This window comes from Salmo trutta, chromosome 17 (assembly GCF_901001165.1).
Source record: "Salmo trutta chromosome 17, fSalTru1.1, whole genome shotgun sequence".
Taxonomy (NCBI): Eukaryota; Metazoa; Chordata; class Actinopteri; order Salmoniformes; family Salmonidae; genus Salmo; species Salmo trutta.
In genome coordinates, this window is record NC_042973.1 from 27,428,438 (window position 1) to 27,456,300 (window position 27,863).

At 44.4% G+C, this 27,863-nt stretch overlaps 1 protein-coding gene across 1 annotated transcript in view; it reads left to right on the top strand.

Moving 5' to 3' along the window:
* LOC115151978 (insulin-like growth factor 1 receptor) overlaps positions 1–25,940 on the top strand; it is a 166,503-nt gene extending 140,563 nt beyond the window's left edge. The window contains exons 11-21 of the mRNA XM_029696368.1: positions 3,574–3,845; positions 3,956–4,098; positions 4,214–4,379; positions 4,519–4,621; positions 4,847–4,917; positions 5,037–5,266; positions 5,922–6,026; positions 6,270–6,429; positions 6,681–6,810; positions 15,190–15,324; positions 25,025–25,940. Of these exons, the coding sequence (XP_029552228.1) occupies positions 3,574–3,845; positions 3,956–4,098; positions 4,214–4,379; positions 4,519–4,621; positions 4,847–4,917; positions 5,037–5,266; positions 5,922–6,026; positions 6,270–6,429; positions 6,681–6,810; positions 15,190–15,324; positions 25,025–25,559 (2,050 nt within the window). The 3' untranslated portion in view covers positions 25,560–25,940. The remainder of the gene's footprint in view (positions 1–3,573; positions 3,846–3,955; positions 4,099–4,213; positions 4,380–4,518; positions 4,622–4,846; positions 4,918–5,036; positions 5,267–5,921; positions 6,027–6,269; positions 6,430–6,680; positions 6,811–15,189; positions 15,325–25,024) is intronic.
* The last annotated feature ends 1,923 nt before the right edge of the window (positions 25,941–27,863 follow it).

Below are 27,863 nucleotides of genomic sequence, written 5' to 3' on the forward strand. Positions count from 1 at the left end.
TGTGCTTGTGTATGCACAGGTACTCCACCACAACAGAGCCAGCATTATCACAAAACACTCTAGGGAAGTGCCTCTGAATGAGTGCATTTTTTTCCCTCAAAAGTCCAGGGTTAACAGAGAAGGGGAAAGGGAGGGGGGAAACAGAAACAGAGAGAAGAGGAAATGTTTTCCATTCTGTCGCCCTCCTCGCTGCTCTCCCTCCTTCCCTCCTCCTTCCCTCACATGCTCTCTTTGTCCGCGGCATGGTTCGGAGTGACCGGCTGCCAGGAAATGTACAGAGAAGCCATCTGGAATTCAAATGAATGAGGAGAGAAAGGGAAGATCCCCTTAAAGCTGGCCAGACCAGTGAACACCATTCAGCAAGACAGACTGACTGGCTGGAGAAGTAGACGAGAGTAGTCAGGGGACAGGGATGGGTGACAACCTTTCAGATTCACTGAGTGGACATCAGCTGATTGGGTTGTTGCAACCATGACATCACCTAACTCATGATGGACAAGGACATTGAGAAGTACAAGGACACACAGAAGGACATTGAGAAGTACAGCGAATGTCCCTGTGTTTTTCCTGTTGTTGGCAGTTGGCACTGCCCTTACCATCTGGTTATCACCCTGTATGTCCTTCAGAGAGCACTCGCCATCACAGCTGTGCTTTCATATTGTATATGATCACAAAGTAGAAAAAAGTGTACTTTCTCTGGCCTCTCTTTTCACTGGCATGAGAGGCTGCTATGTTCAGCTGCTGTGGTAAAAGAGTACCGCTACATCACGCTGTTCTGGCTCCAGACAGAGGGTGCAGTCATGTCTCTCTTAGGATCCCTCATACAGCGTAAAGGTGAGAAAGAGGGAGGTATTTTTTTAGGAGGGGAGCTGGGGAGGGAGTACACCAGCTGCAGTCAGCAGCGCCTGGTTAGAAGGTCACGCTTCAGTATCAGTCCTCTGTCTAAAGTTCATTTGAGGACAGGTCTGCTTTGCTCTGCTCTGCTCTGCCTTGTAGCTCTCTGGCAACCCAGCCATCTGTCCCCTCTCCTGGGCAAATTGGCACATGGGGGCGTCTACCCATCACCCCTCTCATTCATCTTAGGGCGACCCAGTCTTCAATGGCAGGCTGTCTCGTGCTCCCTTCCATGCACTTGTCTCTTATACAAGATGTTCATTAAAGCTCTGCCAGTCCTCAGTGCTGTTGTGTATTGTTAATAGTAACTGATCGTTTTGGAGCGCTGTGCAACGTGGACTTTGCTGGAGCAGTTAAAACTTTCAGGATGGAATGTTAACAGAGGTGTGCGATGGCTACTGTTTTCTTCCCACATATCTCTGTGCCTGTCTGTGCTTTTCCACTCACCGTAAATACTTTTCCCCCGTGGGTGCCGGTCAGTCTCAAGGTCTTTTGTCACCCGCTCATATTTGTCATTTTTTAGAAGAATAGTTCTGAGAGAACATTGGCTTTGTACAGTATTCTGAAGGTCTAGATGTTGGAATGTAAAATAAATCAGAAACCACATTCTCTTGTATTCCTGAGTGAACCCTGCTGGCCTGTACTGTTAGGTGGAGTTAGAGAGAGATACTCAGGAGATCACAGTCATTTCAGACACACTCATCCATCACAGTCACTTTCATTCACTAATGAATTTATCTCTCCTTAAAGACTCTTTACATATTTACTTTATCTTGTTCATGTGTACTGTAAACACCCTATGAATCTAAATATGTTCTGGATTCATTGTTGTTTAAGCCAACATATACACAGCACATCCCACCACTGTCAGACAGTCCTGTATTCTCCTTACCTCAGTTGACTGCACTGTGGGCTGACTTCACAAGAGGCTGCTGAGGGGAGGACGGCTCATAATAATGGCTGGAATGGACAGAACGGAGTGGTTTCAAAGACATGGGAACCATGTGTTTGATTAGTTCGATACCATTCCATTTATTCTGTTTCAGCCATTACTATGATCTCGTCCTCCCTAATTAAGGTGCCACCAGCCGCCTGTGGCTGACTGTTGAATTCTTTCAGAGACCCAGAGAGAGCCAGTCGTTACACGTCTCCTAAAGGTGACTCTAGGTAAGGTCTGCTCCTCTCGGTATCGGCACAGCGCCCGTGTGTTGTGGAGTCCCAGTGGCCCTGCCTAGTAGTGTCTGGTGATCTGCTACTGCTACTGCTGCCTGCATGTTGTCAGTGGCTCCAGCCAGGGTCCACTTACAGCCGGCCGGCTCTCCAGCTTCTGTGGCTCTCCCCATCTTCTCCTCATCATCCTCATCATTGTGTTTACAACCATCTCCATCACTCCATGAAAGAGGGCTGCAGTCCTGTTGCAGGTTCTCTTGTTTGCTCTTTTTGACGGAATGTACCATTTGATTTCGTGTTTATTGCTTTATTTGCCTTTTTTTAGTATCATGCAAAAAAACGCCTCTCTATGCATCAAACAGGTGGTCATTATTCTCCCATAACTTTCCCTTGAAAAGTGCATTTGTCCTGTGAATGAGGACATGTAGGCTAACAGAGTCAGTAGGGGTCTGTATGGACAGGCAGGGTGCTGACAGTATGTGGATGTGTGCTCTCTCTGCACCTCTGTCCCACCTCTCTGACCTCATCACACCACACAGCTCCACAGGGAGCCGACCACTGCAGCTGGACAGACACACTGCAACAACAAATACAACCAGGCCACTTCAACATACTGTACTCTACTCTCAGTTCAGTTGTATTCCACTGGAAATGGTCATTTTACTGCTTGATAGTACTTATTACTACTTCTTATTCCCATATTATATTCCTGTAGAGGACCCCGCCCTGTCCAGTGAGGTTGAAGGGGACGCTTTTGCTCAGTGTGACTCGTGTCAATGACATCATGTGGGCTGTGTATGAAGGCTACAGTATACTGTATGTACAGTATGGTGTTCCTGAGTATATTACTGCAGCGATTCCCAACTGGTGGGTTGCGACCGGGAGGTTTTGATTGGGTCGCAGAGTTTTTTTTTTTTAAAACAGCAAGAAGTGTGTTGAAATGATAATGAACTTACATTTTTAATAATTTAATCGCAGATTTTTAAAATTATATCACAGAATTTTCAATATAGAGCTATTAGCAGCACTATTTTGGTTGATTTTGTGCTCTCAAACCAATGAGTTTATTAACATTCTTCATCAAGAACATGGGAATGATTTCATTATTGACAATGAAAGAGGTGGGAATGTTGTTCCCTTGTCATATAATTGCTACATTTACTATCAATATAGCATTAAAAATAGTTTTCCATTTTGTATTTTTCGCAATATGGATATTAGGTTGCGACGGAGACAACCTCGTTCAATTTGGGTCCCGAGGCAAAACCATTTGAGAACCACTATATTACTGTATGGCTAGCTGACTTGATATCCTCTCTCCTCTTTAACTGTGCCTCCGCTCCCTTCCAGAGAAGCTGAAAGCCTACACATCTTCTCCACTCCTTCTTCTCCTCACCCTTTGTCTCTTATCCTTTGTCTTTCTTTGCCACACATGTGCCTTTTCTGCTACAGTGAGTCAGTGGGTCTCTCTCTCTAGCATTTCTTTATGCAACCCCCTTTGTCCTTCAGGCCCCCAGACCGGCGGCGTAGGGATCTATTTGGGGTGGCTAACAGCACCTTGGCGCGGGGTGGCAACACCACAGGCCTGGAGGTTAATGGGACGGACGGAGAATCCCCCGAGAGGGAGTTCCCCTTCATGGAGGACCGGAGCAAGACAGAGTTTATAGAGATCCCCAACCTACAGCCCTTCACTGTCTACCGCATCGACATCCACGCCTGTAACCAGGAGGTCCGCCGCTGCAGTGCTGGAGCCTTCGTGTTTTCTAGGACCAAACCTGCAGGTGAGGCAGTCACACACACAGACACAGACAACGTTAGACGTTAAACGTTTGGAAATGGCTTATGTGTAGGAAGCCATCTGATATTTAGTGTTTGTGTCTCTGCCCATCAGACAAAGCGGATGACATGCCAGGCAGCGTGATCCAGGAGAGGGATGAGAAGGTGGAGGGGTCGGTGCTGCTGAGGTGGCCGGAGCCTGTCAACCCCAACGGTCTCATCCTGATGTATGAGATTAAGTTTCGCCAAGGCACCGAGGTGAGTCTGTATGGACCAGGGCCCCTGGGAGTTCTGCAGGGCCTCAACCCCTCAACCCACTGTGGCCCTCAGACATCAGGTTGACACTTTGTCTGTGTGTGTGTGTGTTTTCCAGGCTGAGAAACATGAGTGTGTGTCACGCCAGCACTACAGAGTGCACAAAGGAGCTCGTCTGACCAACCTGGGCTCTGGGAACTACTCTGCCCGCGTGCGTGCCACCTCCCTGGCAGGAAACGGGTCCTGGACTGAGCCAGTGTCCTTCTACGTGACCCCACGCACACGTATGGAGAACACGTGCATTTCCTCATTAAAATGCCTTTTTTATGGATGATTTTCATGCTCAGAAATTATATTTCTGTTAATTCCTCCTTTTCTCATTGGTCAGATTTGAATAGTTGTTCCGTTATCATTTTGTTGCAGGGGACTACGACATCACGTTCTATCTGGTCATCATCATCCCCATCATAGTGATAATCCTTATCGCCAGCCTCATCACTGCACTCTTTTTTATCAACAAAAAAAGGTAAGAGGAGCAGAATGATCACTATAACAAACAACTGTGTCTCTGTAACAAAATGTTTGACTAGTGCGATATTAATCAGTTTAATAATATAATAGTGCTATTGTGATCATTTTCCTGCCTTAGGCAGTTCATAAAATTGTCGGCTTTTCTGCTGAATGAACGATCCCATTTATCTGTTGCCGACGCTGCCTCCACTGGCTCACACAGATGTGTTTGTGTCCACAGGAACAGTGACAGGCTGGGGAATGGTGTCCTCTATGCTTCTGTCAACCCTGAGTACTTCAGTGCTGCTGAGAGTAAGAACCATCTGAACACCTACAGTGTCATTTTAAATGCAAAATGTCCGACTGTCAAGGTCTCCTCGGGTGATGGTGTTTTGTGTCTGTCTCTGACTGTCCTCTCCTCCTGTGTTCAGTGTATGTTCCAGATGAGTGGGAGGTGGCCAGGGAAAAGATCACCATGCACAAGGAGTTGGGCCAGGGTTCCTTCGGCATGGTGTACGAGGGCCTCGCTAAGGGCGTGGTTAAAGACGACCCAGAGACGCGTGTGGCCATCAAGACGGTCAACGAGTCAGCCAGCATGAGGGAGAGGATAGAGTTCCTCAACGAGGCTTCCGTCATGAAGGAGTTCAACTGTCACCACGTGGTGAGAGAGACAAAACACCAGTTAACACTAGCTTTGAGTGATGAGATTATTGCTTCAATTTCACAAGGTTCACAACTTCAAGGTTAGAAACAAAGGGCCCCAGGCAGAGACCACTGGCAGAGACCGCTGCATAGGGTCGGAGACACCTGGCTGGCTGATGAGGTCAGAGGTCAAAGCCAGAGCAGACGACCCAGGGCACAGGGAGCTGCAGTATAATTCCAGTATAACCTGAGGCCAGCTGTAACTGTGTGATCTGAGACCTCTGTGCTCTATCACAGCTGAATCCTCATTAATTCAGCTAAACGGAAATGTTAAGGATTTACCCCTTGGAAAAACTCTGTTACAACCTTTTAGCATGTCTGGGTGATTAAAAGCCAAACAGTTAATTATTAAGCTCAATTTGAATAATTTAGAGGCAAGAAGGAGTTTTTTTCAAAGCTCAAAGCTCCACAGTAGTTTTAGTTAAGAGGAGCCAGAGTAGTTTCAAAAGCAAGAACATTTCACATCACTTCAGTCACTTAGTGAATATTAGCACTTAGAAATCTGTTTCTTGCCCAAAAGTTTCAGAAGGAATACTACACCAACGAGAATTGTTTGTGCTCATCTACCCTGACACCCTCTCTGTGCTGTGTTCTGATTGGTGCGTCTGCTGTAGGTGCGTCTGCTGGGCGTGGTCTCTCAGGGACAGCCCACCTTGGTGATAATGGAGCTGATGACCCGTGGAGACCTGAAGAGTCACCTGCGCTCGCTCCGTAAAGAGGTATGTACATTACCCCTCCTGCTCTTTCTAACATAGTCTCGCACAGAACTCAAGTCTATGTGTCAGTGCATTAATCATGTATTAATACGGCACTCACACACCTCCGTCAGTTGGTCTCTCACATTGTGTGGTGTGGCCTGGCCATGGTTCAGTGCTGCAGACAGCAGGGAGAAGGAGGTTGGAGGGAGAGACTGAATGGCCTGCTTGTGCTCACATCTCTGCCTCTTTGCCTCTTTGCCACAGAACACGTCCAGCCAGGTTCTGCCCCCGCTGAAGAAGATGATCCAGATGGCAGGGGAGATTGCGGACGGCATGGCATACCTCAACGCCAACAAGTTCGTCCACAGAGACCTGGCTGCCAGGAACTGCATGGTGGCGGAGGACTTCACCGTCAAGATCGGAGGTGAGTGCCTTAAAATACAGTATTACTTCTACTTCCCCCTGTTTGTTTAATGCTAAACTCCCTCTGCTCTGCTGTACTCCAAAGTAAGTATTTTGAGATCACTGAGTGCTTGAAGGGGAGGAATAGCTTGCAGATGTAAATGGACAGAAGGGAAGGAGAGGTGAGGAATGGATTAGGCCTCATGAGCATCCACTCCCTCACATTAGTGGGATATTTAGTGGCCACTCAAAATTCTCTTCTCTTCTTCTCAGACTTTGGCATGACGCGAGACATCTACGAGACGGATTACTATCGGAAAGGAGGGAAGGGCCTTCTTCCAGTCCGCTGGATGTCCCCAGAGTCGCTGAAAGACGGAGTGTTCACCACAAACTCTGATGTCTGGTAAGAGCTCCTCGCCGTCCTCTCTGACTCATACACACGCGCATACACAGACCTGCGCAGTACACTAGCTGTATGTGTGCTAGAATATTGCATGCTCTCTCCGGGACTAGCATGGGGAAAACAGGCCTATCACTTCACACACACAGTCCATGTCCTAAGGAAGTTAGGAATTCATCTGGATGCTATTATAGTTAGTAGGTACAGTACATTTTGGCAGTGAAAAGTAGTTCCTGTTTAGTCAAGTTCCTCTGTGCTTTCAGGAACATAGAGTGAGTTTAGAACAGCAGATCAAGGCTCCTTCCAGTTCTCTCTCTGGAATGGGTTGCTTTAGAGAAATATAGCTGTTTCCTAGCTCCTTAGTTTTTGTTTCCCAATCGAAAGTGTCCCACGGGTCTGTCCCTACAAGCACACTTAAACTCCTCCAGATGTTTTCAAATGATGGTTTAGAGTGCCAACAGAAATTCACCTCCACGTCCCACTCCCTATCTTCCTCTTTGAAGTCACGCAGATGAAAACAAGCATTGTGGGAACTTATTCTGGGCTCCTATGATATTACCAGTAGTGTCTTTTCTTGTTTATCTAAAAAAAGTCTCTTAATGTGGTTTTGTCTTTCAACACACTCCTGTTTCAGCCAATTAGATAAAAGTCAATGTTATAAAAGGCTTTTTTAACCCTCATACTACCAACATCTTTTACATACATGGATTACCAACTGGAGTCATTTTCACCCTAAGAACAAACTATTGGAAAAAGCAACAATCATAGCAAACTATCAACATATTTCTTATTAAAACATTATCAGGCATGTAAATAATGTGTATCTGATTTTTTATTTTTTATTGACAAAACAGATTGTTATTCTAGCAAAATTACAGTTCATTTTAATATTCTGTAAAACAAAAATATATATATTTTCCCTTAAATGATATGCAGCTTTTTTTTTAGAAGTACAATCCACATTAGTACTAAAAAGCTGATTTGCCATAATTTGGTTGTAGTATCATTTAGTTCTTAGAATTTTGAAGTAAATACTAATTTTGTCATTTTTGGTAAAAATCGACTGCCATTTAAAGGAGTGGTACACCAAAATTTGAAGTATTCTTAATTTTATTCACAAAAAGTGATTCATCTATTGATCCTGAGAGACAATGAACAAAATATGGCATAGTTTTCTTTATTTATTTACCTCACAGATAGCATTAGTATCGCTGCTAGTGAAACAATGGGAGCGGTAAGGCAGTGGTAAGGCCTATGGCAGGATGCTTCAAAAAGCATGCCCAAATCCTCAATGTCACGTTAAACCAAATGTTATAGCAACCAAAATACCATAACAAGTTGCACATATAGCATATAGTATAGGATTTCTGCTATTTATGTAACATTTCCTGGAGAATAACTATTATTCGGAGAATACACACTAATACAGCACTATGTGTACATTCGGAGGGTAGGTGATTTCTTTACTCTAGTTCTATCAAGTATTCATACCACTGACAGACTTTTTATGAGATGTTTTGACTGCAACTAAGTATATATGTAAGGTCATTTTGATTCTGTACACAGTCATACCTAATTATAAACAGTAATAACCATAGGTGAGTATATAAGGTGATCCATCTCTGCAGGTGATATGTTTATCTGGTCAAAATCACTAATACAGGTCACCCTTCACCCTCTGATGATATGTAGAACTTAATATTATGTCTCCAGAGTATCCTGGATTCAAATAGACTTTTCTCTGTAGATTCAGAGTGTATCTGAGTTCTGTATTGCAGTTCTATCAAGTATTTATATGAGTTTTATATGCAAAAAAAGAAGGTAATTCTCTTTTTGTGCACAGTCATATAGAAAAGTACAAACTTAGTACATGGGGAGCTATATCTCTGCAGATGATCTGTCTGTCTGGTCAAAATCTCTGATACAGGTCCCCCTCTAACCTCTGTTGGTAAGGATAATTTGTTATTACGTCTCCAGTGAAACCAAGATTCAAATAAATGTCCTATTCATCAAATGACTTTAGGCGGAATTATGTGTGGGTTTTTAAAAGTCCATATTGATACAGGAACACTTAACAATGATTTTGATTTATTGAGAACAAGCTGACTGACAAAGTCATGATGATGCTGTCTACACACAATACACAAACAGGGCAGATGGAGAAATGTTGTTTTTCATCACAAAAGGGGCGGCTCTTGTAATGCGCTCCAGCATTCAACACAGTTTTTTCCTACCTGGAAATTGAGACCCGACGTATCATTCCTTGCAAAGACTGAGGGGTAGTATGAGGTGAGTTTTGCACTCTTTCATGGAGAAAGATTTGGGACCGGTATGTTCACAATCCGAAAAGGGTGAAGGAGACGAGGACTGGGGCTGCCTCTGGTGTGTCCCCCACCGATTTTCAGACAACTGGATTGGCTTCGTGTTCACGTGAAACATCTTCAGACAGACACAGACACAAAAATGCCAGAAACGGTATGTACTCGTCATGCAGCCGAGTCCTTTTGTATAGTCAGTGTGTGTGTTTGTGACCTTATGTTTAGCAGACATAGTTAGAACATGTGAAATCAGTTATTTTCTGGATGGAGAAATTGTGTGTGGGAAATATTCAGTGCCTGTGTTATCATAATGTTTAGCAGGCTAGTTCAAACGTCAGAAAACAGACTGTGTTGTGATAAGTAGATTGAGATGTTGATGAAATCAGTTATTTGGGGTAAACATTTTAACTCAAAGGAGACCATGGAGATGTTTTAAGATTGCTTACATTGTATTCTAATACATTCGCCATCTCCTTGTTGGTGTTGGAGGGAGTGGACAGTTCAGAGACGGAGCTGAGCCCTGAGGGCCCATGGTTCACCATGCCTTCATTCAACCCCTCTCCGACCTCTCTCCCCAACGCCCAACCCACCGTCCAGGCGCAACCTTTTCTCTTCCCTGTAACTCCATCAACCTCTACCTCATCTCCCCGACCCAGATCCAGTGGCCGGAAGAGGAAGACAACTGAGGATCCTTTGGACACTGACATTATGCAGCGGGTGGATGACTTAAAGAAATGGCAGCAGGAGTTACAGAAACAGCAGCAGTGTTCAGCAAAGGCTGTCTACAACGTCATGGTACCATGGATGGTGTCTTTTCCTGCTGATCAGTCTCCCGTTTGTCTCACCCCCAAAAATATGTTGTTGTGGGCTTTTTTTTCTTATTCATACATTAAGGTCGTAGGTCATTTCCTAGATTTTTTTGGTGCATGTTTCTTGCTTTCGGAAAGTGTTCAGACCCCTTGGCTTTTTCCACATTTTGTTATGTTACAGCCTTATTCTAAAATGTATTACATCATTTTTCCCTCCTCATCAATCTACACACAATACCTCATAATGACAAAGCAAAAACAGGTTTTTATACATTTTAGCAAGTTTGTTAAAAATAATGATATTACATTTACATAAGTATTCAGACCCTTTACTCAGTACTTTGTTTAAGCATCTTTGGCAGTGATTACAGCCTTGATTCTTCTTGCATATGACGCTACAAGCTTGGCACACATGTATGTGGGGAGATTCTCCCGTTCTTCTCTGCAGATCCTCTCCAGCTCTGTCAGGTTAGATGGGCAGTGTCGCTGCACAGCTATTTTCAGGTCTCTCCAGAGATGTTAGATCGGGTTCAAGTCTGGCCTCTGGCTGGGCCACTCAAGGACATTCAGAGACTTGTCCCGAAGCCACTCCTACATTGTCTTGGCTGTGTGCTTAGGGTTGTTGTCCTGTTGGAAGGTGAACCTTCGCCCCAGTCTAAGGTCCTGAGTGCTCTGGAGCAGGTTTCAATCAAGGATTTCTCTGTACTTTGCTCCGTTCATCTTTTCATCGATCCTGACTAGTCTCCCAGTCCCTGCCACTGAAAAACATCCCCACAGCATGATGCTGCCACCAGCATGCTTCACCATAGGGATGGTGCCAGGTTTCTTCCAGATGTGATGCTTGGCATTCAAAGAGTTCAATCTTGGTTTCATCAGACCAGAGAATCTTGTTTCTCATGGTCTGAGAGTCCTTTAGGTGCCTTATGGTAAACTCCAAGTGAGCTTTTTACTGAAGAGTGGCTTCCGTCTGGCCAGTCCACCATAAAGGCCTGATTGGTGGAGTGCTGCATAGATGGTTGTCCTTCTGGAAAGTTCTCCTATCTCCACAGAGGAACTCTGGAGCTCTGTCAGAGTGACAATCGGGTTCTTAATCACCTCCCTGACCAAGGCTCTTCTCCCCTGTTTGCTCAGTTTGGCCGGGCGGCCAGCTCTAGGGAGAGTCTTGGTGGTTCCAAACTTCATCCATTTAAGAATGATGGAGGCCACTGTGTTCATGGGGACCTTCAATGCTGCAGAAATGTTTTGGTACCCTTCCCCAGATCTGTGCCTTGACACAATCCTGTCTCGGCACTACAGACAATTCCTTTGACCTCATGGCTTGGTTTTTGCTCTGACATGCACTGTCAACTGTGGAACCTTATATAGACAGGTGTATGCCTTTCCAAATCATGTCCAATCAATTGAATTTACCACAGGTGGACACCAATCAAGTTAAAGAAACATCTCAAGGATGATCAATGGAAACAGGATGCACCTGAGCTCAATTTTGAGTCTCATAGCAAAGGTTCTGAGTACTTATGTAAATAAGGTATTTCTGTTTTTATTTTTAATACATTTGCAAAAATGTGTAAAAACCTGTTTTTGCTTTGTCATTATTGGGTATTGTGTGTAGATTGATGAGTAAAAAATGAAATGTAATCAATTTTAGAATAAGGGTTTAACGTAACAAAATGTGGAATAAGGAATGGGGTCTGAATACATTCTGAATGCACTGTATTTCCTCATTCACTTGTTACAGGTGTTTACTTAGTTTTTTTGTCTTATTTCCCCTTTCATCACACTTTTCACATGTATATTGCATTGTTTTACATTGCACTATTTTCCTCTTGTGATAGTAAATGCATATCTAAAAGGCTTGCAAATGTATTTGTCTGGTTCTTTGTACTTGTGGCAGAAAATATTACGGTTTTGAATCAGTCACTCAGTAAACTTGCACTGCTTTGTACATGAGCTATGTAGATGAGGTTAATGTCTTGGGGGGCGGGGGTCTGTCCTTATTGTCCACATTTGGACACACCCATGTACCAAAGCAGGAAGGTCTCCATTGAAAGGCCACTACACATGACCATGTACAAACCTGTGTTATGTAGATGAGGTTAATGTCTGGAAGGCCTAGACTTTTTATCTACAGCTGGATGGCCATTCTCACCCATTTACCATAGCAGGAAAGTTGTCATTGAAAGGCCACTTCACATAACACAAGGTTAGGTAAAACGAAAACAAGGACGACGTGATAGTACTCTTTATTGTGATTTGTAAAGTGTGACTAAGAAAAACACCTAAATCCAAACAGCAAAACCAAATTGTGTAGCTCACAACATGAAACAAACAGTCATCAACCAGAAGAAGAGAATGTATGTGTGCTTATGTTTTCCAAACCACACCAACATTTACTGCAGGGTGCCATATGTAATAGCAGCATCTTAGAAAGACACTTGACCTGCTGGTGTGAGGAAGTAGTCCTTGAGGTTGTTGAACACGTCTATAGCCACTCTGGTTGCCCTGTCTGCCGACATGTTTCTTGGGTCCAGGAAGCTGGTGTCCCCTTTGCTGTGTGCTGCCACTCGCCAAAAACCAAAGGGTCACAGACATCCTTTCTGCAGCACTTACGGGCAAGCTGTGAGTTCTCTCGTGCGAGATATGAGGGGCAAGCCGCTGAAGCAAGTCGTAAAATCTGGCAACCGACATCCGAAAGTATTGAAAATGTCTTTCCTTGTCAATGTTGGACAAGAGACGTGCATTCTCCATCGTCCCCTCTTATAGTGTTCAGTGGACAAATTTTCTCCGTCTTTTTGTTCTTTACCTCCTTAGTAGTAGTAGCAGTTCAAGCTCTAGCAATTTCAATTCAAAAAGAGTGTCATGTATACTCCCTCTCCGGCCTCACCTGTCACCATCGTCAAGCGCACCAGCGCCTCATGACACTCACCTGAACTCCATCACCTCCTTGATTATCTTCCCTATATCTGTCACTCCCCTTGGTTCTTTCCTCAGGTGTTATTGACTCTGTTTCATGTCAGTGTGTTGTTTGTGTTTCGTGTTTATTGTTTTGTTTATTTATTAAAACACTCACTCCCTGTACTTGCTTCCCGACTCTCAGTGCACTTGTTACAAAGAGACATGTTTGGTTCTGTGGCAAAAAAAATGTGTCATAAAGCATAGAACACCAGACTAGCCTGACAAGTAGCTAGCATTTGTAAACAGGCACATAACACCGGATCCGGAAGTTCAAACGTCGTCGCTAGCTAGTCAAAAAGAGTGCCTCGGCCCCTCTTGCTTGGTAAGCTACTCTGGCTTCCCAAGACCCTAATGGATTTACACTACACAAGGTGGACTTCCTCTCTGGGTGAAACGCAACGAAAACAGTCTGCTGCTTCCCAAAAAACGACTCCACCCACGTGCATGCACGTACGTAGATCAACAGAGTGGAGCTTTTAGCCGCCTTTAGATCCCACAACAGCGGGGGAAATATGGCTTAAGAGAGCTAACAAATAATCATTGGCAACGATGAACTCGTAGTTATTTTGTGTCAAGCTTAGGTTTTAGTTTTGTTTTCTGTTGCAGTTCCTTAGTGGTCTCTGGGTAGTATACAGGCTCATTGTATGCATAAAATATGGATAAGGCAAAATTACACAAACATTTACATTTGTCCTTAATTAATATATGTAGCATGAATTTATGAATAAACGTTTCTTCTGTTCTTTGCACAATCTGCTTCCCACTGTTAGAGAACAGTCTTACTCAACATTACACAGTGCAGCACCATCCTTGTAAAGCGCTGCCAGAGACTATTTACATGCCCTGCTGGGCCCTGTGTATGGATGTTTTTGCCTGTATTACCCTGCATGGTCCTACTGCTGATGATGGAAGATGCCGTTTCCATCGCTTTTCACTAGGCCTGGACAAGAGGAAAACCTACAGTATGTGAAAATGCTGTTCATTGACTAGAGTTCAGCATTCAACACTATTGTTCCCTCCAAGGTCGACACCAAGCTCAGAGCCCTGGGACTGGAAACCACTGTCTGCAACTGGACCCTGGACTTCCTGACGGTGTTCTGCACAGGCTGTGTGGTTTGGAAACAACACCTCATCCACACTGAGCTCTTAACACAGGGGACCCCCAGGGGTGTGTACTCAGCCCTCTGCTGTAGTCCCTGTTCACCCACGACTGCATGGCTTCGCACGACTCCAACTCCTTCATCAAGTTTGCTGATGACACCAGAGTTGTAGGCCTGATAACCAACAACGACGAGTCAGCCTATAGGGAGGAGGTAAGTGAACTAGCATTGTGCTGCCAGGACAACAACTTCTACCTCAACATCAGCAAAACAAAGGATGTTGATTGTTGACTTCAGGAAGCAGAGGGAATCAATTGGACTGCAGTAGAGAGTGTCAGCAGTTTTAAGTTCCTCGGCGTCCACATCACCAAGGACTTGAGATGGACCAACAACACCACCACTCTTGTCAAGAGGGTGCAACAGCTAACTAAAGTTTAAATAAAACAATTAAAATAAAAACAGCGTGTCTACTTCCTAAGGGCAGCTAAAGAAATTCAGCATGCTAGTCCGGGTCCTCTCCAAATACTACCGCTGCACAATCGAGAGCGTCCTGACCGGTTGCATCACGGCCTGGTATGGGAATTGCTCAGTCTATGACCGCAGATGGCCCAGTACATGATGGCCCAGTACATCACTGGGACCATGCTCCCACCCATCCAGGACATCTACTTGAAGCTGTGCCCGAGGAAGGCCCGCAGCATCATCAAGGACCCCACACACCCCAGCTACACTTGAACTGGACTGACCACCTGCACTGACTCTCCGCACCTTTGCTTAGCTCACATGCACTCACTCATGCAAACTCCCAAGCAGACACACATGCATGTACACACGCACATCACATCACATCTGCTGCTACCAGACTCTTATTATTATTGATAAAATACTGCACAATTTAAACACTTGCCCACCAATCCCCCCATCCCCAAAACGGGTAAATATTGGATAATAAATTGTGCTTTCCTGTATTATACTTATACAAATATATATATATATTCTACTGAGCCATTTACTTTATGTTCGTATTCTTATCTTGTATTATTTCTTATTGTTGTTGCATTGTCGAGAAGGAGCCTGCAAGTAAGCATTTCACTGGACGGTGTATACCATGTCTATCCTATATATACGACTAATAAAACTTGAAATTTAAAATGTGTGTTGTTTCTAACATACCTGTCTCCTCTCTGTCTCCCCCTGCAGGTCATTTGGAGTGGTGCTGTGGGAGATTTCTACCTTGTCTGAGCAGCCGTATCAGGGCATGTCCAACGAGCAGGTGCTGCGTTTCGTCATGGAGGGAGGACTCCTGGACAAGCCTGACAACTGTCCTGACATGCTGTGAGTCCCCTGCTCTTTCTTTCAATGTCACTCTTGCTCTGGGACTGAGTCAGACGCAGGAGAATATCTCAATGACAGTATTAGCCACACCTTTCAATATGTGGTGTTTTTCCTGTTGTCTGTTCCACTGTTAGGCTTATTCCTTCGGTGCATTTTCTGAAGATATTGTCCTCTAGTACCAGCTCACTGTCATTGTTAAATGAAGGTTCAATTAAATAAAGGTTCCCTTGCAGCTACTATTTAGAGTTGAGGGGCCAAATGTGCATACTATATCATGAGAGCCATATGCCAGTGGGGAGCCAAGCGAAGGCCTGACTGGTGACATTTACATCACAGGTTAAATGGAGCACAGTGACATCATGGCCCACATGCTCAGCTGGTGTTACGGGAGCTCCCTCCTCAGTAGTAAGCCGAGGCCCATAGAAGGGATGCCGAGGCCCATAGAAGGGATGCCGAGGCCCATAGAAGGGATGCCGAGGCCCATAGAAGGGATGCTGAGGCCCATAGAAGGGATGCCGCGGCCCGTGTGTGAAAGATGCCGCTCATTCCCGATTAGTGAGGGTTCTGTACATTTTTTATATATATTTTTTTTCACCTTTATTTAACCAGGTAGGCCAGTTGAGAACAAGTTCTCATTTACAACTGCGACCTGGCCAAGATAAAGCGAAGCTGTACGACCAAAACAACAACACAGAGTTACACATAAACAAACGTACAGACAGTAACACAATAGAAAAATCTATAAACAGTGTGTGAAAATGTAGAAGAGTAGATAGGTAAGGCAATAAATAGGCCATAGAGGTGAAATAATTACAATTTAGCATTAACACTGGAGTGATAGATGTGCAGATGATGATGTACAAGTAGAGATACTGGGGGGCAAAAGAGCAAGAAGATAAATAACAATATGGGGATGAGATAGTTGGGTGTGCTATTTACATATGGGCTGTGTACAGGTGCAGTGATCAGTGAGCTGCTCTGACTGCTGATGCTTAAAGTTAGAGAGGGAGATATATGACTCTAGCTTCAGTGATTTTTGCAATTTGTTCCTGTCATTGGCAGCAGAGAACTGGAAGGAAAGGCGGCCAAAGGGAGGGTTCGCTTTGGGGATGACCAGTGAAATATACCTGCTGGAGCGCATGCTACGAGTGGGTGTTGCTATGGTGACCAGTGAGCTGAGATAAGGCGGGGCTTTACCTAGCAAAGACATAGATGACCTGGAGCCAGTGGGTTTGGCGACGAATATGTAGTGAGGGCCAGCCAACGAGAGCATACAGGTCGCAGTGGTGGGTGGTATATGGGGCTTTGGTGACAAAACGGATGGCACTGTGATAGACTACATCCAGTTTGCTGAGTGGAGTGTTGGAGGCTATTTTGTAAAGGATTGGTAGGATAGTCAGTTTTACAAGGGTATGTTTGGCAGTATGAGTGAAGGAGGCTTTGTTGCGAAATAGGAAACCGATTCTAGATGTAATTTTAGATTGGAGATGCTTAATGTGAGTCTGGAAGGAGAGTTTACAGTCTAACCAGACACCTAGGTATTTGTAGTTGCCCACATATTCTAAGTCAGAACCGTCCAGAGTAGTGATGCTGGTCGGGCGGGAGGGTGCAGGCAGCAATCGGTTGAAGAGCATGCACTTAGTTTTACTAGCATTTATAAGCAGTTGGAGGTCACGGTAGGAGTGTTGTATGGCATTGAAGCTCGTTTGGAGGTTTGTTAGCACAGTGTCCAAAGAAGGGCCAGATGTATGCAGAATGGTGTCGTCTGCGTAGAGGTGGATCAGAGAATCACCAGCAGCAAGAGCGACATCATTGATGTATACAGAGAAGAGAGTCGGCCCGAGAATTGAACCCTGTGGCACCCCCATAGAGACTGCCAGAGGTCCGGCCCTCTGATTTGACACACTGAACTCTATCTGAGAAGTAGTTGGTGAACCAGGCGAGGCAGTCATTTGAGAAGCCAAGGCTATTGAGTCTGCCGATAAGAATGCGGTGATTGACAGAGTCGAAAGCCTTGGCCAGGTCGATGAAGACGGCTGCACAGTACTGTCTTTTATTGATGGCAGTTATGATATCGTTTAGGAACTTGAGCGTGGCTGAGGTGCACCCATGACCAGCTCGGAAACCAGATTGCATAGTGGAGAAGGTACGGTGGGATTCCAAATGGTCGGTGATCTGTTTGTTATCTTGGCTTTTGAAGATTTTAGAAAGGCAGGGCAGGATGGATATAGGTCTATAACAGTTTGGGTCTAGAGTGGGGATGACCGCGGCAGCTTTCCAATCTTTGGGGACCTCAGACGATACGAAAGAGAGGTTGAATAGGCTAGTAATAGGGGTTGCAACAATTTCTGTGGATAGTTTTAGAAAGAGAGGGTCCAGATTGTCTAGCCCAGCTGATTTGTAGGGATCCAGATGTTGCAGCTCTTTCAGAACATCAGCTGTCTGGATTTGGGTGAAGGAGAAGTGTGTGTGGGGTGGGGGGGGTGCTGCAGGGGGTGCTGAGATGTTGGCCGGGGTACGGGTAGCCAGGTGGAAAGCATGGCCAGCCATAGAAAAGAAAAATGCTTATTGAAATGATCAATTATCGTAGATTTATCGGTGGTGACAGTGTTTCCTATCCTCAGTGCAGTGGGCAGCTGGGAGGAGGTGCTCTTATTTTCCATGGACTTTACAGTGTCCGAAAACCTTTTGGAATTAGTGCTACAGGATGCAAATTTCATTATGAAAAGTTGCATATCGCGGGGGCTATTCAATGCTAATGCAGAACGCCACAGGATGTTTTTGTGCGGGCCAAGGGTAGTCACGTCTGGGGTAAACCAAGGGCTATATCTGTTCTGTTCTGTTCTGTTCTGTTCTGTGAGAGAGAGAGAGAGAGAGAGAGAGAGAGAGAGAGAGAGAGAGAGAGAGAGAGAGAGAGAGAGAGAGAGAGAGAGAGAGAGACACTGTCTGTCTGTCTGTCTGTCTGTCTGTCTGTCTGTCTGTCTGGAATGGAATGGAATGGAATGGAATGGAATGGAACAGCCTCCCTAGCTGTCAGGCGGCTCTGCTGTGTACATGCATTTCTCCTCTCTGCCTCTGATCTCAATGCGAAGGCATTCCCTCTTTCTCTCACCTTACAGAGAGGGGAGAGAGGGGTGGGTGTTATGTAGACACAAACCTTGGGTTTCTATGGCAGCCTCACAGTGGTGTCCTGATTGCAAGAGAGTGTGAATTGTGTTACGCAGGGGAGGGAGAGTGTGGGGTGGGGGAGGGTTTGTACTGGAAAGGTTGCCGCTGCTGGTAGCCTCTCCTGTAGTGAGTTAGTGGAGAGTTACAGTACAGAGACCTGCAGAGCCAGGAGCCAGCAAGGGCTGCAGAACAATGCTGTAGTCAGTCTGAAGAAAGAGGGGGAATGAGAGAGAAGAAGACAACGAGAGAGAAGAGAAGACGAGAAGGGGAGAGAAGAGAAGAGAAGAGAGAGAAGAAGACAACGATAACATAATAAAAAAAGTATGAGTCATATTTGAAAGGTTTTCCCATCTTTACCATATACTGTTGATGTTGGACGTTTACATACACTTAGGTTGGAGTCATTACAACTCGTTTTTCAACCACTCCACAAATTTCTTGTTAACAAACTGTAATTTTTCTACTTTGTGCATGACAAGTAATTTTTTCAACAATTGTTTACAGACAGATTATTTCACTTATAATTCACTGTATCACAATTCCAGTGGGTCAGAAGTTTACATACACGAAGTTGACTGTGCCTTTAAACAGCTTGGAAAATTCCAGAAAATTATCCCATGGCTTTAGAAGCTTCTGATAGGCTAATTGACATCATTTGAGTTAATTGGAGGTGTACCTGTGGATGTATTTCAAGGCCTACCTTCAAACTCAGTGCCTCTTTGCTTGACATCATGGGAAAATCAAAAGAAATCAGCCAAGGCCTCAGAAAAATAATTGTAGACCTCCACAAGTCTGGTTCATCCTTGGGGAGCAATTTCCAAACGCCTGAAGGTACCCCGTTCATCTGTACAAACAATAGTACGCAAGTATAAACACCATGGGACCACACAGCCGTCATACCTCTCAGGAAGGAGACGCGTTCTGTCTCCTAGAGATGAATGTACATTGGTGCGAGAAGTGCAACTCAATCCCAGAACATCAGCAAAGGACCGTGTGAAGATGCTGGAGGAAACAGGTACAAAAGTATCTATATCCACAGTAAAACGAGTCCTATATCGACATAACCTGAAAGGCTGCTCAGCAAGGAAGAAGCCACTGCTCCAAAACCGCCATAAAAAACCCAGACTACGGTTTGCAACTGCACATGGGGACAAAGATCGCGCTTTTTGGAGAAATGTCCTCTGGTCTGATGAAACAAAAATAGAACTGTTTGGCCATAAGGAAAAAGGGGGAGGCTTGCAAGCCAAAGGACACCATCCCAACCATGAAGCACAGGGGTGGCAGCATCATGTTGTGGGGGTGCTTTGCTGCAGGAGGGACTGGTGCACTTCACAAAATAGATTGCATCATGAGGGAGGAAAATTCTGTGGATATATTGAAGCAACATCTCAAGACATCAGTCAAGAAGTTCAAGCTTGGTCACAAATGGGTCTTCCAAATGGACAATGACCTCAAGCATACTTCCAAAGTTTGGCAAAATGGCTTAAGGACAACAAAGTCAAGGTATTGGAGTGGCCATCACAAAGCCCTGACCTCAATCCTATAGAAAATTTGTGGGCAGAACTGAAAATGCGTGTGCAAGCAAGGAGGCTTACAAACCTGACTCAGTTACTCCAGCTTTGTCAGGAGGAATGGGCCAAAATTCACCCAACTTATTGTGGGAAGCTTGTGGAAGGCTACCCGAAACATTTGACCCAAGTTAAACAATTTAAAGTTAATTCTACCAAATACTGCGTGTATGTAAACTTCTGACCCACTGGGAATGTGATGAAAGAATTAAAAGCTGAAATAAATCATTCTCTCTACTATTATTCTGACATTTCACATTCTTAAAATAAAGTGGTGATCCGAACTGACATAAGACAGGGATACTTTACTAGGATTAAATGTCAGCAATTGTGAAAAACTGAGTTTAAATGTATTTGGCTAAGGTGTATGTAAACTTCCGACTTCAACTGTATGGGTTTCAAATCAGTCAAATTAAAAAAAAACTTACAGTGAAATGCTTCCTTACAAGCCCTTAACCAGCAATGGAAAAGAAAGATAAGAGTTAAGAAAAATATTTACTAGATAAACTGAAGTTAATAAAATAAACGAGCAACAATAAAATAACAATAACGAGGCTATATACAGGGGGTACCGGCACTGCATCAATGTGCGGGGATACAGGTTATTCGAGGTAATTGAGGTAATATGTACATGTAGGTAGGGGTAAAGTGACTATGCATAGATAATAAACAGCGTGTAACAGCAGCGTAAAATCTGAATTATTATGGGGATGAGTGAAACTTTAAATACACATAGGCTATACTACACTGAACAAAACTGTTGGTCCCATGTTTCATGAGCTGAAATCAAAGATCCCCGAAACTTTCCATACACACAAAAAGCTTATTTCTCTCCAATTTTGTGCACTAATTTGTTTACAATCCATGTTGGTGATCATTTCTCCTTAGCAAAGATAATTATTCCACCTGACAGGTGTGGCATGTCAAGAAGCTGATTCAAAGGCATGATCATTACACAGGTGCACCTTGTTCTGGGGACAATAAAAGCCCACTCTAAAATGTGTTTTGTCATACAACCCAATGCCAAAGATGTCTCAAGTTTTGAGGGAGCGTGTAATTGGCATGCTGACTGCAGGAATGTCCACCAGAGATGTTGTCAGAGAATTGAATGCTAATTTCTCTACCATAAGCTGTTTCCAACATCGTTTTAAAGAATTTTGCAGTACTTCCAACCGGCCTCACAACTGCAGACCACATGTAACCATGCCAACTCAGGACCTCCACATCTGGCTTCTTTACCTTAGACCAGTCACCTGGAGAGCTGATGAAATTGTGGGTTTGCACAACCAAAGAATTGTCAGAAACCTTCTCAGGGAAGCTCATCTGCGTGCTTGTCATCCTCACCAGGGTTTTGACCTGACTGCAGTTTGATGTCGTAACCGACTTAAGTGGGCAAATGCTCACCTTCGATGGCCGCTGGCATGCTGGAGAAGTGTGCTCTTCACGGATGAATACCGCTTTCCACTCTACCGAGCAGATGGCAGACAGCGTGTATGGTGTCGTGTTAGCGAGCGGTTTGCTGATATCAACTTTGTGAACAGAGTGCCCCATGGTGGCGGTGGGGTTATTGTATGGGCAGACATAAGCTACGGACAAAGAACACAATTGCATTTTATCTATGGCAATTTGAATGCCATTCATCCGCTGCCATCGCCTCATGTTTCAGCATGATAATGCACAGCCCCATGTCGCAAGGATCTGTACACAAATCCTGGAACCTGAAAATGTCCCAGTTCTTCCATGGCCTGGATATTCACCAGACATGTCACCCATTGAGCATGTTTGGGATTCTCTGGATCAATGTGTACGACAGAATGTTCCACTTCCCGCCAATATCCAGCAACTTCGCACAGCCATTGAAAAGGGCTGGAACAACATTCCACAGCCTGATCAACTTTATGCGAAGGAGATGTATCACACTGCATGAGGCAAATGGTGGTCACAGCAGATACTGACTGGTTTTCTGATCCATGCCCCTAGCTTTTCTTTAAGGTATATTTGACCAACGTGAAATACATGTGAAATCACAGTCATGGGAAATACATAGATTTGGGCCTAATGAATTGATTTAAAATGACTGATTTCTATATATGAACTGTAACTCAGTATAATCTTTGAAATTGTTGCATGTTGGGTTCATATTGTAGTTCAGTATAGATAGAATTATGGCAATATCTAAGATACTGTTCTATGGTGAAATATGACTAGACATTTGATCCAATGTTAGAAAGCTGCATGAAAAGAACTGATTTTCTGAGTGGTGATATTGTGGAACATGTTGATGATCAGGCCTGCAGCTGCAGATTCCTGTTTATTAATGGTCTGTCATAGCATAGGTTGCTCTCTTTTGTAGCTCTCTCTATCTCTACTCCGGTAGAGGCTTGCATTGGTATGGGTATTTATAATGTGAACGATGCAACATTTACATATCGTGATGTGAGTGAAATGATGTGAAAAGTAAAATGTGCTGGAATGTGTTTGTGTGTGATGAGGAGCTGGGTGCTGACATGCAGACATGATTTATTGTAGCGTATTTTCTCATTTCACATCAGCGAAAGTTATACACAGCGACAGATTGTCCAGGAAGAATTTTCAGCATGCCAACGTCAAGCAGACAGGTTACTCTGGTGCGTGGGCCCAGCTCCAAGCATTACAGCCATTTTCATGGGAGGTCTTGGAGCCGGGGTTTAGTTTAGCCATCTGAAAGACAACTTTAAGAGACTAACTCACTGAGAGGCTAAAGAACAAGCCATGACCAACCCTCCCTCCCGTTGGCTGAAACTTAGTTTGAAGTTAAGTGTCTGCTTCAGAGAGAACTACCCAGAAAGCTTTGGTGCGCAGAGGCTGAGATACCCAGCTGTACAGGCTGTTGTGGGATCGGACATAGAGAGGTGGCTGCTGGGAGAGAGGGAGATGACTAAGTGGTTTATGTCAGTAGGCTGTAGAAGGTATTCTTAGCTTGTTTGTGTATAATGTAATATGTGGTGTGTGGTCAAGCACCACACCAAACTTTAATGATTCTTTTTTTATGGTGTTGTTTTGATGTTTTCTGTGTTCTGTTGCTAGCCTAGCACAGTTTGCTCATGTATGATTTACTGTCTAGTTGTACATATGCTGTAGTATGGTATATGATGGTAGATTCTTACTGACATTCTATTCATAGTTGGCAGTAGCTGTTTGAATAGAAACCTCTGGAAGTTGTTTGTTTCAGTGAGTATCAGAAACATTTTCATTGGCTCTATCTTGGTGCACTCTGCCACCTTATGGTGAGAAGATGCAATGATAGATGTACAGTGAGGGAAAAAAGTATTTGATCCCCTGCTGATTTTGTACGTTTGCCCACTGACAAAGAAATGATCAGTCTATAATTTTAATGGTAGGTTTATTTGAACAGTGAGAGACAGAATAACAACAAAACAATCCAGAAAAACGCATGTCAAAAATGTTATAAATGGATTTGCATTTTAATGAGGGAAATAAGTATTTGACCCCTCTGCAAAACATGACTTAGTACTTGGTGGCAAAACCCTTGTTGGCAATCACAGAGGTCAGACGTTTCTTGTAGTTGGCCACCAGGTTTGCACACATCTCAGGAGGGATTTTGTCCCACTCCTCTTTGCAGATCTTCTCCAAGTCATTAAGGTTTTGAGGCTGACGTTTGGCAACTCGAACCTTCAGCTCCCTCCACAGATTTTCTATGGGATTAAGGTCTGGAGACTGGCTAGGCCACTCCAGGAACTTAATGTACTTCTTCTTGAGCCACACCTTTGTTGCCTTGGCCGTGTGTTTTGGGTCATTGTCATGCTGGAATACCCATCCACGACCCATTTTCCATGCCCTGGCTGAGGGAAGGAGGTTCTCACCCAAGATTTGACGGTACATGGCCCCGTCCATCGTCCCTTTGATGCGGTGAAGTTGTCATGTCCCCTTAGCAGAAAAACACCCCCAAAGCATAATGTTTCCACCTCCATGTTTGACGGTGAGGATGGCGTTCTTGGGGTCATAGGCAGCATTCCTCCTCCTCCAAACACGGCGAGTTGAGTTGATGCCAAAGAGCTCCATTTTGGTCTCATCTGACCACAACACTTTCACCCAGTTGTCCTCTGAATCATTCAGATGTTTATTGGCAAGCTTCAGACGGGCATGTATATGTCCTTTCTTGAGCAGGGGGATCTTGCGGGCGCTGCAGGATTTCAGTCCTTCACGGCGTAGTGTGTTACCAATTGTTTTCTTGGTGACTATGGTCCCAGCTGCCTTGAGATCATTGACAAGATCCTCCCGTGTAGTTCTGGGCTGATTCCTCACCGTTCTCATGATCGTTGCAACTCCACGAGGTGAGATCTTGCATGGAGCCCCAGGCCGAGGGAGATTGACAGTTCTTTTGTGTTTCTTCCATTTGCGAATAATCGCACCAACTGTTGTCATCTTCTCACCAAGCTGCTTGGCGATGGTCTTGTAGCCCATTCCAGCCTTGTGTAGGTCTACAATCTTGTTCCTGACATCCTTGGAGAGCTCTTTGGTCTTGGCCATGGTGGAGAGTTTGGAATCTGATTGATTGCTTTTGTGGACAGGTGTCTTTTATACAGGTAACAAACTGAGATTAGGAGCACTCCCTTTAAGAGTGTGCTCCTAATCTCAGCTCGTTACCTGTATAAAAGACACCTGGGTGCCAGAAATCTTTCTGATTGAGAGGGGGTCAAATACTTATTTCCCTCATTAAAATACAAATCAATTTATAACATTTTTGACATGCGTTTTTCTGGATTTTTTTGTTGTTATTCTGTCTCTCACTGTTCAAATAAACCTACCATTAAAATTATAGACTGATCATTTCTTTGTCAGTGGGCAAACGTTCAAAATCAGTAGGGGATCAAATACTTTTTTCCCTCACTGTATTGGATCATATTTTAGTTGAATCCTTCATATTATGTATAATAAATGAGATCATGTGTTTGTGCCCTTAGGTTTGAGCTGATGCGGATGTGCTGGCAGTACAACCCCAAGATGCGTCCCTCCTTCCTGGAGATCATCAACAGCCTCAAGGAGGAGCTGGAGCCTCCGTTCAGTGAGATGAGCTTCTTCTTCAGCGAGGAGAACAAGCCCCCAGACACTGAGGAGCTGGACATGGAGGTGGAGAACATGGAGAACGTGCCACTGGACCCTGCACCCAGCAGACCCCCCACTGCTGTTCCTCTGCCCTCCCAGGGACCCATGGGGGCCACAGGGGGCTCAGCGCCCCCTCCTCCCCAGCAGTTATCCCCAATGCAATGCCCTTCTAATACCCTGAAGGGACCTGGCTCTCCCTCCACCTCAGTCCCGGCTGCCTCTGTCTCGGCCTCCCCAGGCCTGGCCTTGGACAAGCACTCAGGACAGATATCGGCCAACGGGCCAGTGGTGGTGCTGCGGCCCAACTTTGAGGACACACAGAACTACGCTCACATGAACGGGGGGCGCAAGAATGAGCGGGCGCTGCCACTGCCCCAGTCTTCAGCCTGCTGATCCCCTCCTCCCCCCTCAGCCAGATCACCCCACTCCTCCTCTTCTCACACAGGGTAACATAAACTTCTCCCCTGCTTTAGTTATAATGGGGTGATGGATGAGTGAATAACTGACACATTATACTACTCTACTGCAGTAGGAGTCTTTCATTTTTAAATAATATTATCAAGATTTATTATTGAATACCAAGACTGAGAAACAGCACAGAAACCTGCTAAAGCGTTTGGAGTATGGTGGCTCAGAACGAACAACAACACTGGGAAGCTCTAGTGTTTACTTCTTGTTTAGTATTTGTTACTTTAAAAACATCATTAAAGAAGAACATCATCAATATTCCCTGACTGACAGGTATTGTAAGTGAGAGACAATAACTTAAAAAAAGAATTTGAAGCATATCTGCTAGAAAATCCAACAGACGAGCCCATTTAGATCATTTCTGAGAGAATAATGTGTATATCTGAGTGTGTTTATACTGCCTTCGGGAAGGATTCAGACCCCTTGACTTTTTCCACATTTTGTTAGGTTACAGCCTTATTCTAAGATATTTTTTACCCAATAATGACAAAGCAAAAATTGATTTTGCAAGTATTCCTGCCCTTTGTTATGAGACTCGAAATTGAGCTCCGGTGCATACTGTTTCCATTGATCATCCTTGAGATGTTTCTACAACTTGATTGGAGTCCATGAGTGGTAAATTCAATTGATTGGACGTGATTTGGAAAGGCACACACCTGTCTATATAAGGTCCCACAGTTGACAGTGCACATCAGAGCAAAAACCAAGCCATGAGATCGAAGGAATTGTCCGTAGAGTTCCATGACAGGGTTGTGTCAAGGCACAGATCGAAGGAAAGGGTACCAAAACAATTCTGCAGCATTGAAGGTCCCCAAGAACACAGTGGCCTCCATCATTCTTAAATGGATGAAGTTTGGCACCACCAAGACTCTTCCTAGAGCTGGCCGCCCGGCCAAACTGAGCAATCGGAGGAGAAGGGTCTTGGTCATGGAGGTGACCAAGAACCGGATGGTCACTCTGACAGAGCTCCAAAGTTCCTCTGTGAAGATGGGAGACAACCATCTCTGCAGCACTCCATCAGACATTTATGGTTGAGTGGCCAGACGGAAGCCACTCCTTAGTAAAAGGCACATGACAGCTCGCCTGGAGTTTGCCAAAAGGCACCTAAAGAACTCTCAGACCATGATAATCAAGATTCTCTGGTCTGATGAACCAAGATTGAACTCTTTGGCCTGAATGCCAAGGGTCACGTCTGGAGGAAACCTGGTACCATCCCTGCGGTGAAGCATGGTGGTGGCAGCATCATGCTGTGGGGATGTTTTTCAGCGGCAGGGAGACTAGTCAGGGTCAAGGCAAAGATGAACGGAGCAAAGCACAGAGAGATCCTTGATGAAAACCTGCTCGGGACAAGTCTAAGCACGCAGCCAAGACAACTCAGGAGTGGCTTCGGAACAAGTCTCCAAATGTCCTTGAGTGGCCCAGCCAGAGCCCGGACTTGAACCCGATCGAACATCTCTGAAAATACCTGTGCAGCTACACTCCCCATCCAACCTGACAGAGCTTGAGAGGATCTGCAGAGAAGAATGGGAGAAACTCCTCAAATACATTTGTGCCAAGCTTTTAGCGTCATACCCAAGCAGAATTGAGGCTGCAATCGCTGCCAAAGGTACTTCAACAAAGTACTGAGTAAAGGATCTGAATACTTATGTAAATGTAATTTAAAAAAATAATTTTTAATAGATTTGCTAAAATGTCTAAAAACCTGTTTTTGCTTTGTCATTATGAGGTATTGTGTGTAGATTGATGAGGATTTTTTTAAATCCATTTTAGAATCAGGCTGTAACATAACAAAATGTGGAAAAAGCCAAGGGGTCAGAACTCATTCCAAATGCACTGTATTTCTATACCAACACATTATTCTCTCGACAGCAAAATATAGCTCCTCTTACAAACTTATTTTCATCAGTATACTTCTCCCACATTTCAGACATTGATGTGTTCTGGACTAGGATAATTGGTTTTCCTGTAAATATTCCTGGAATGATTTCAGGAGTGGGTAGATATGATAGAGGGAGGGCAATTGTGAATCGGACACATTTTTTGCCAAATCAAAGTTAGTAGTTTTCTCCTTCTTGCTCTTCATTTGTCCTTTTGATTTGACATGGAGAGAAACATAGTCAAGCATCCTAAAAAAAACAAATTGCTGTTTATTTTGTTTTCTACTTCACAATTACAATCAAAATGTAAAAGGAATTTGCCTGTTTTCTCTTGTTTTTCCCCCGAGTTACA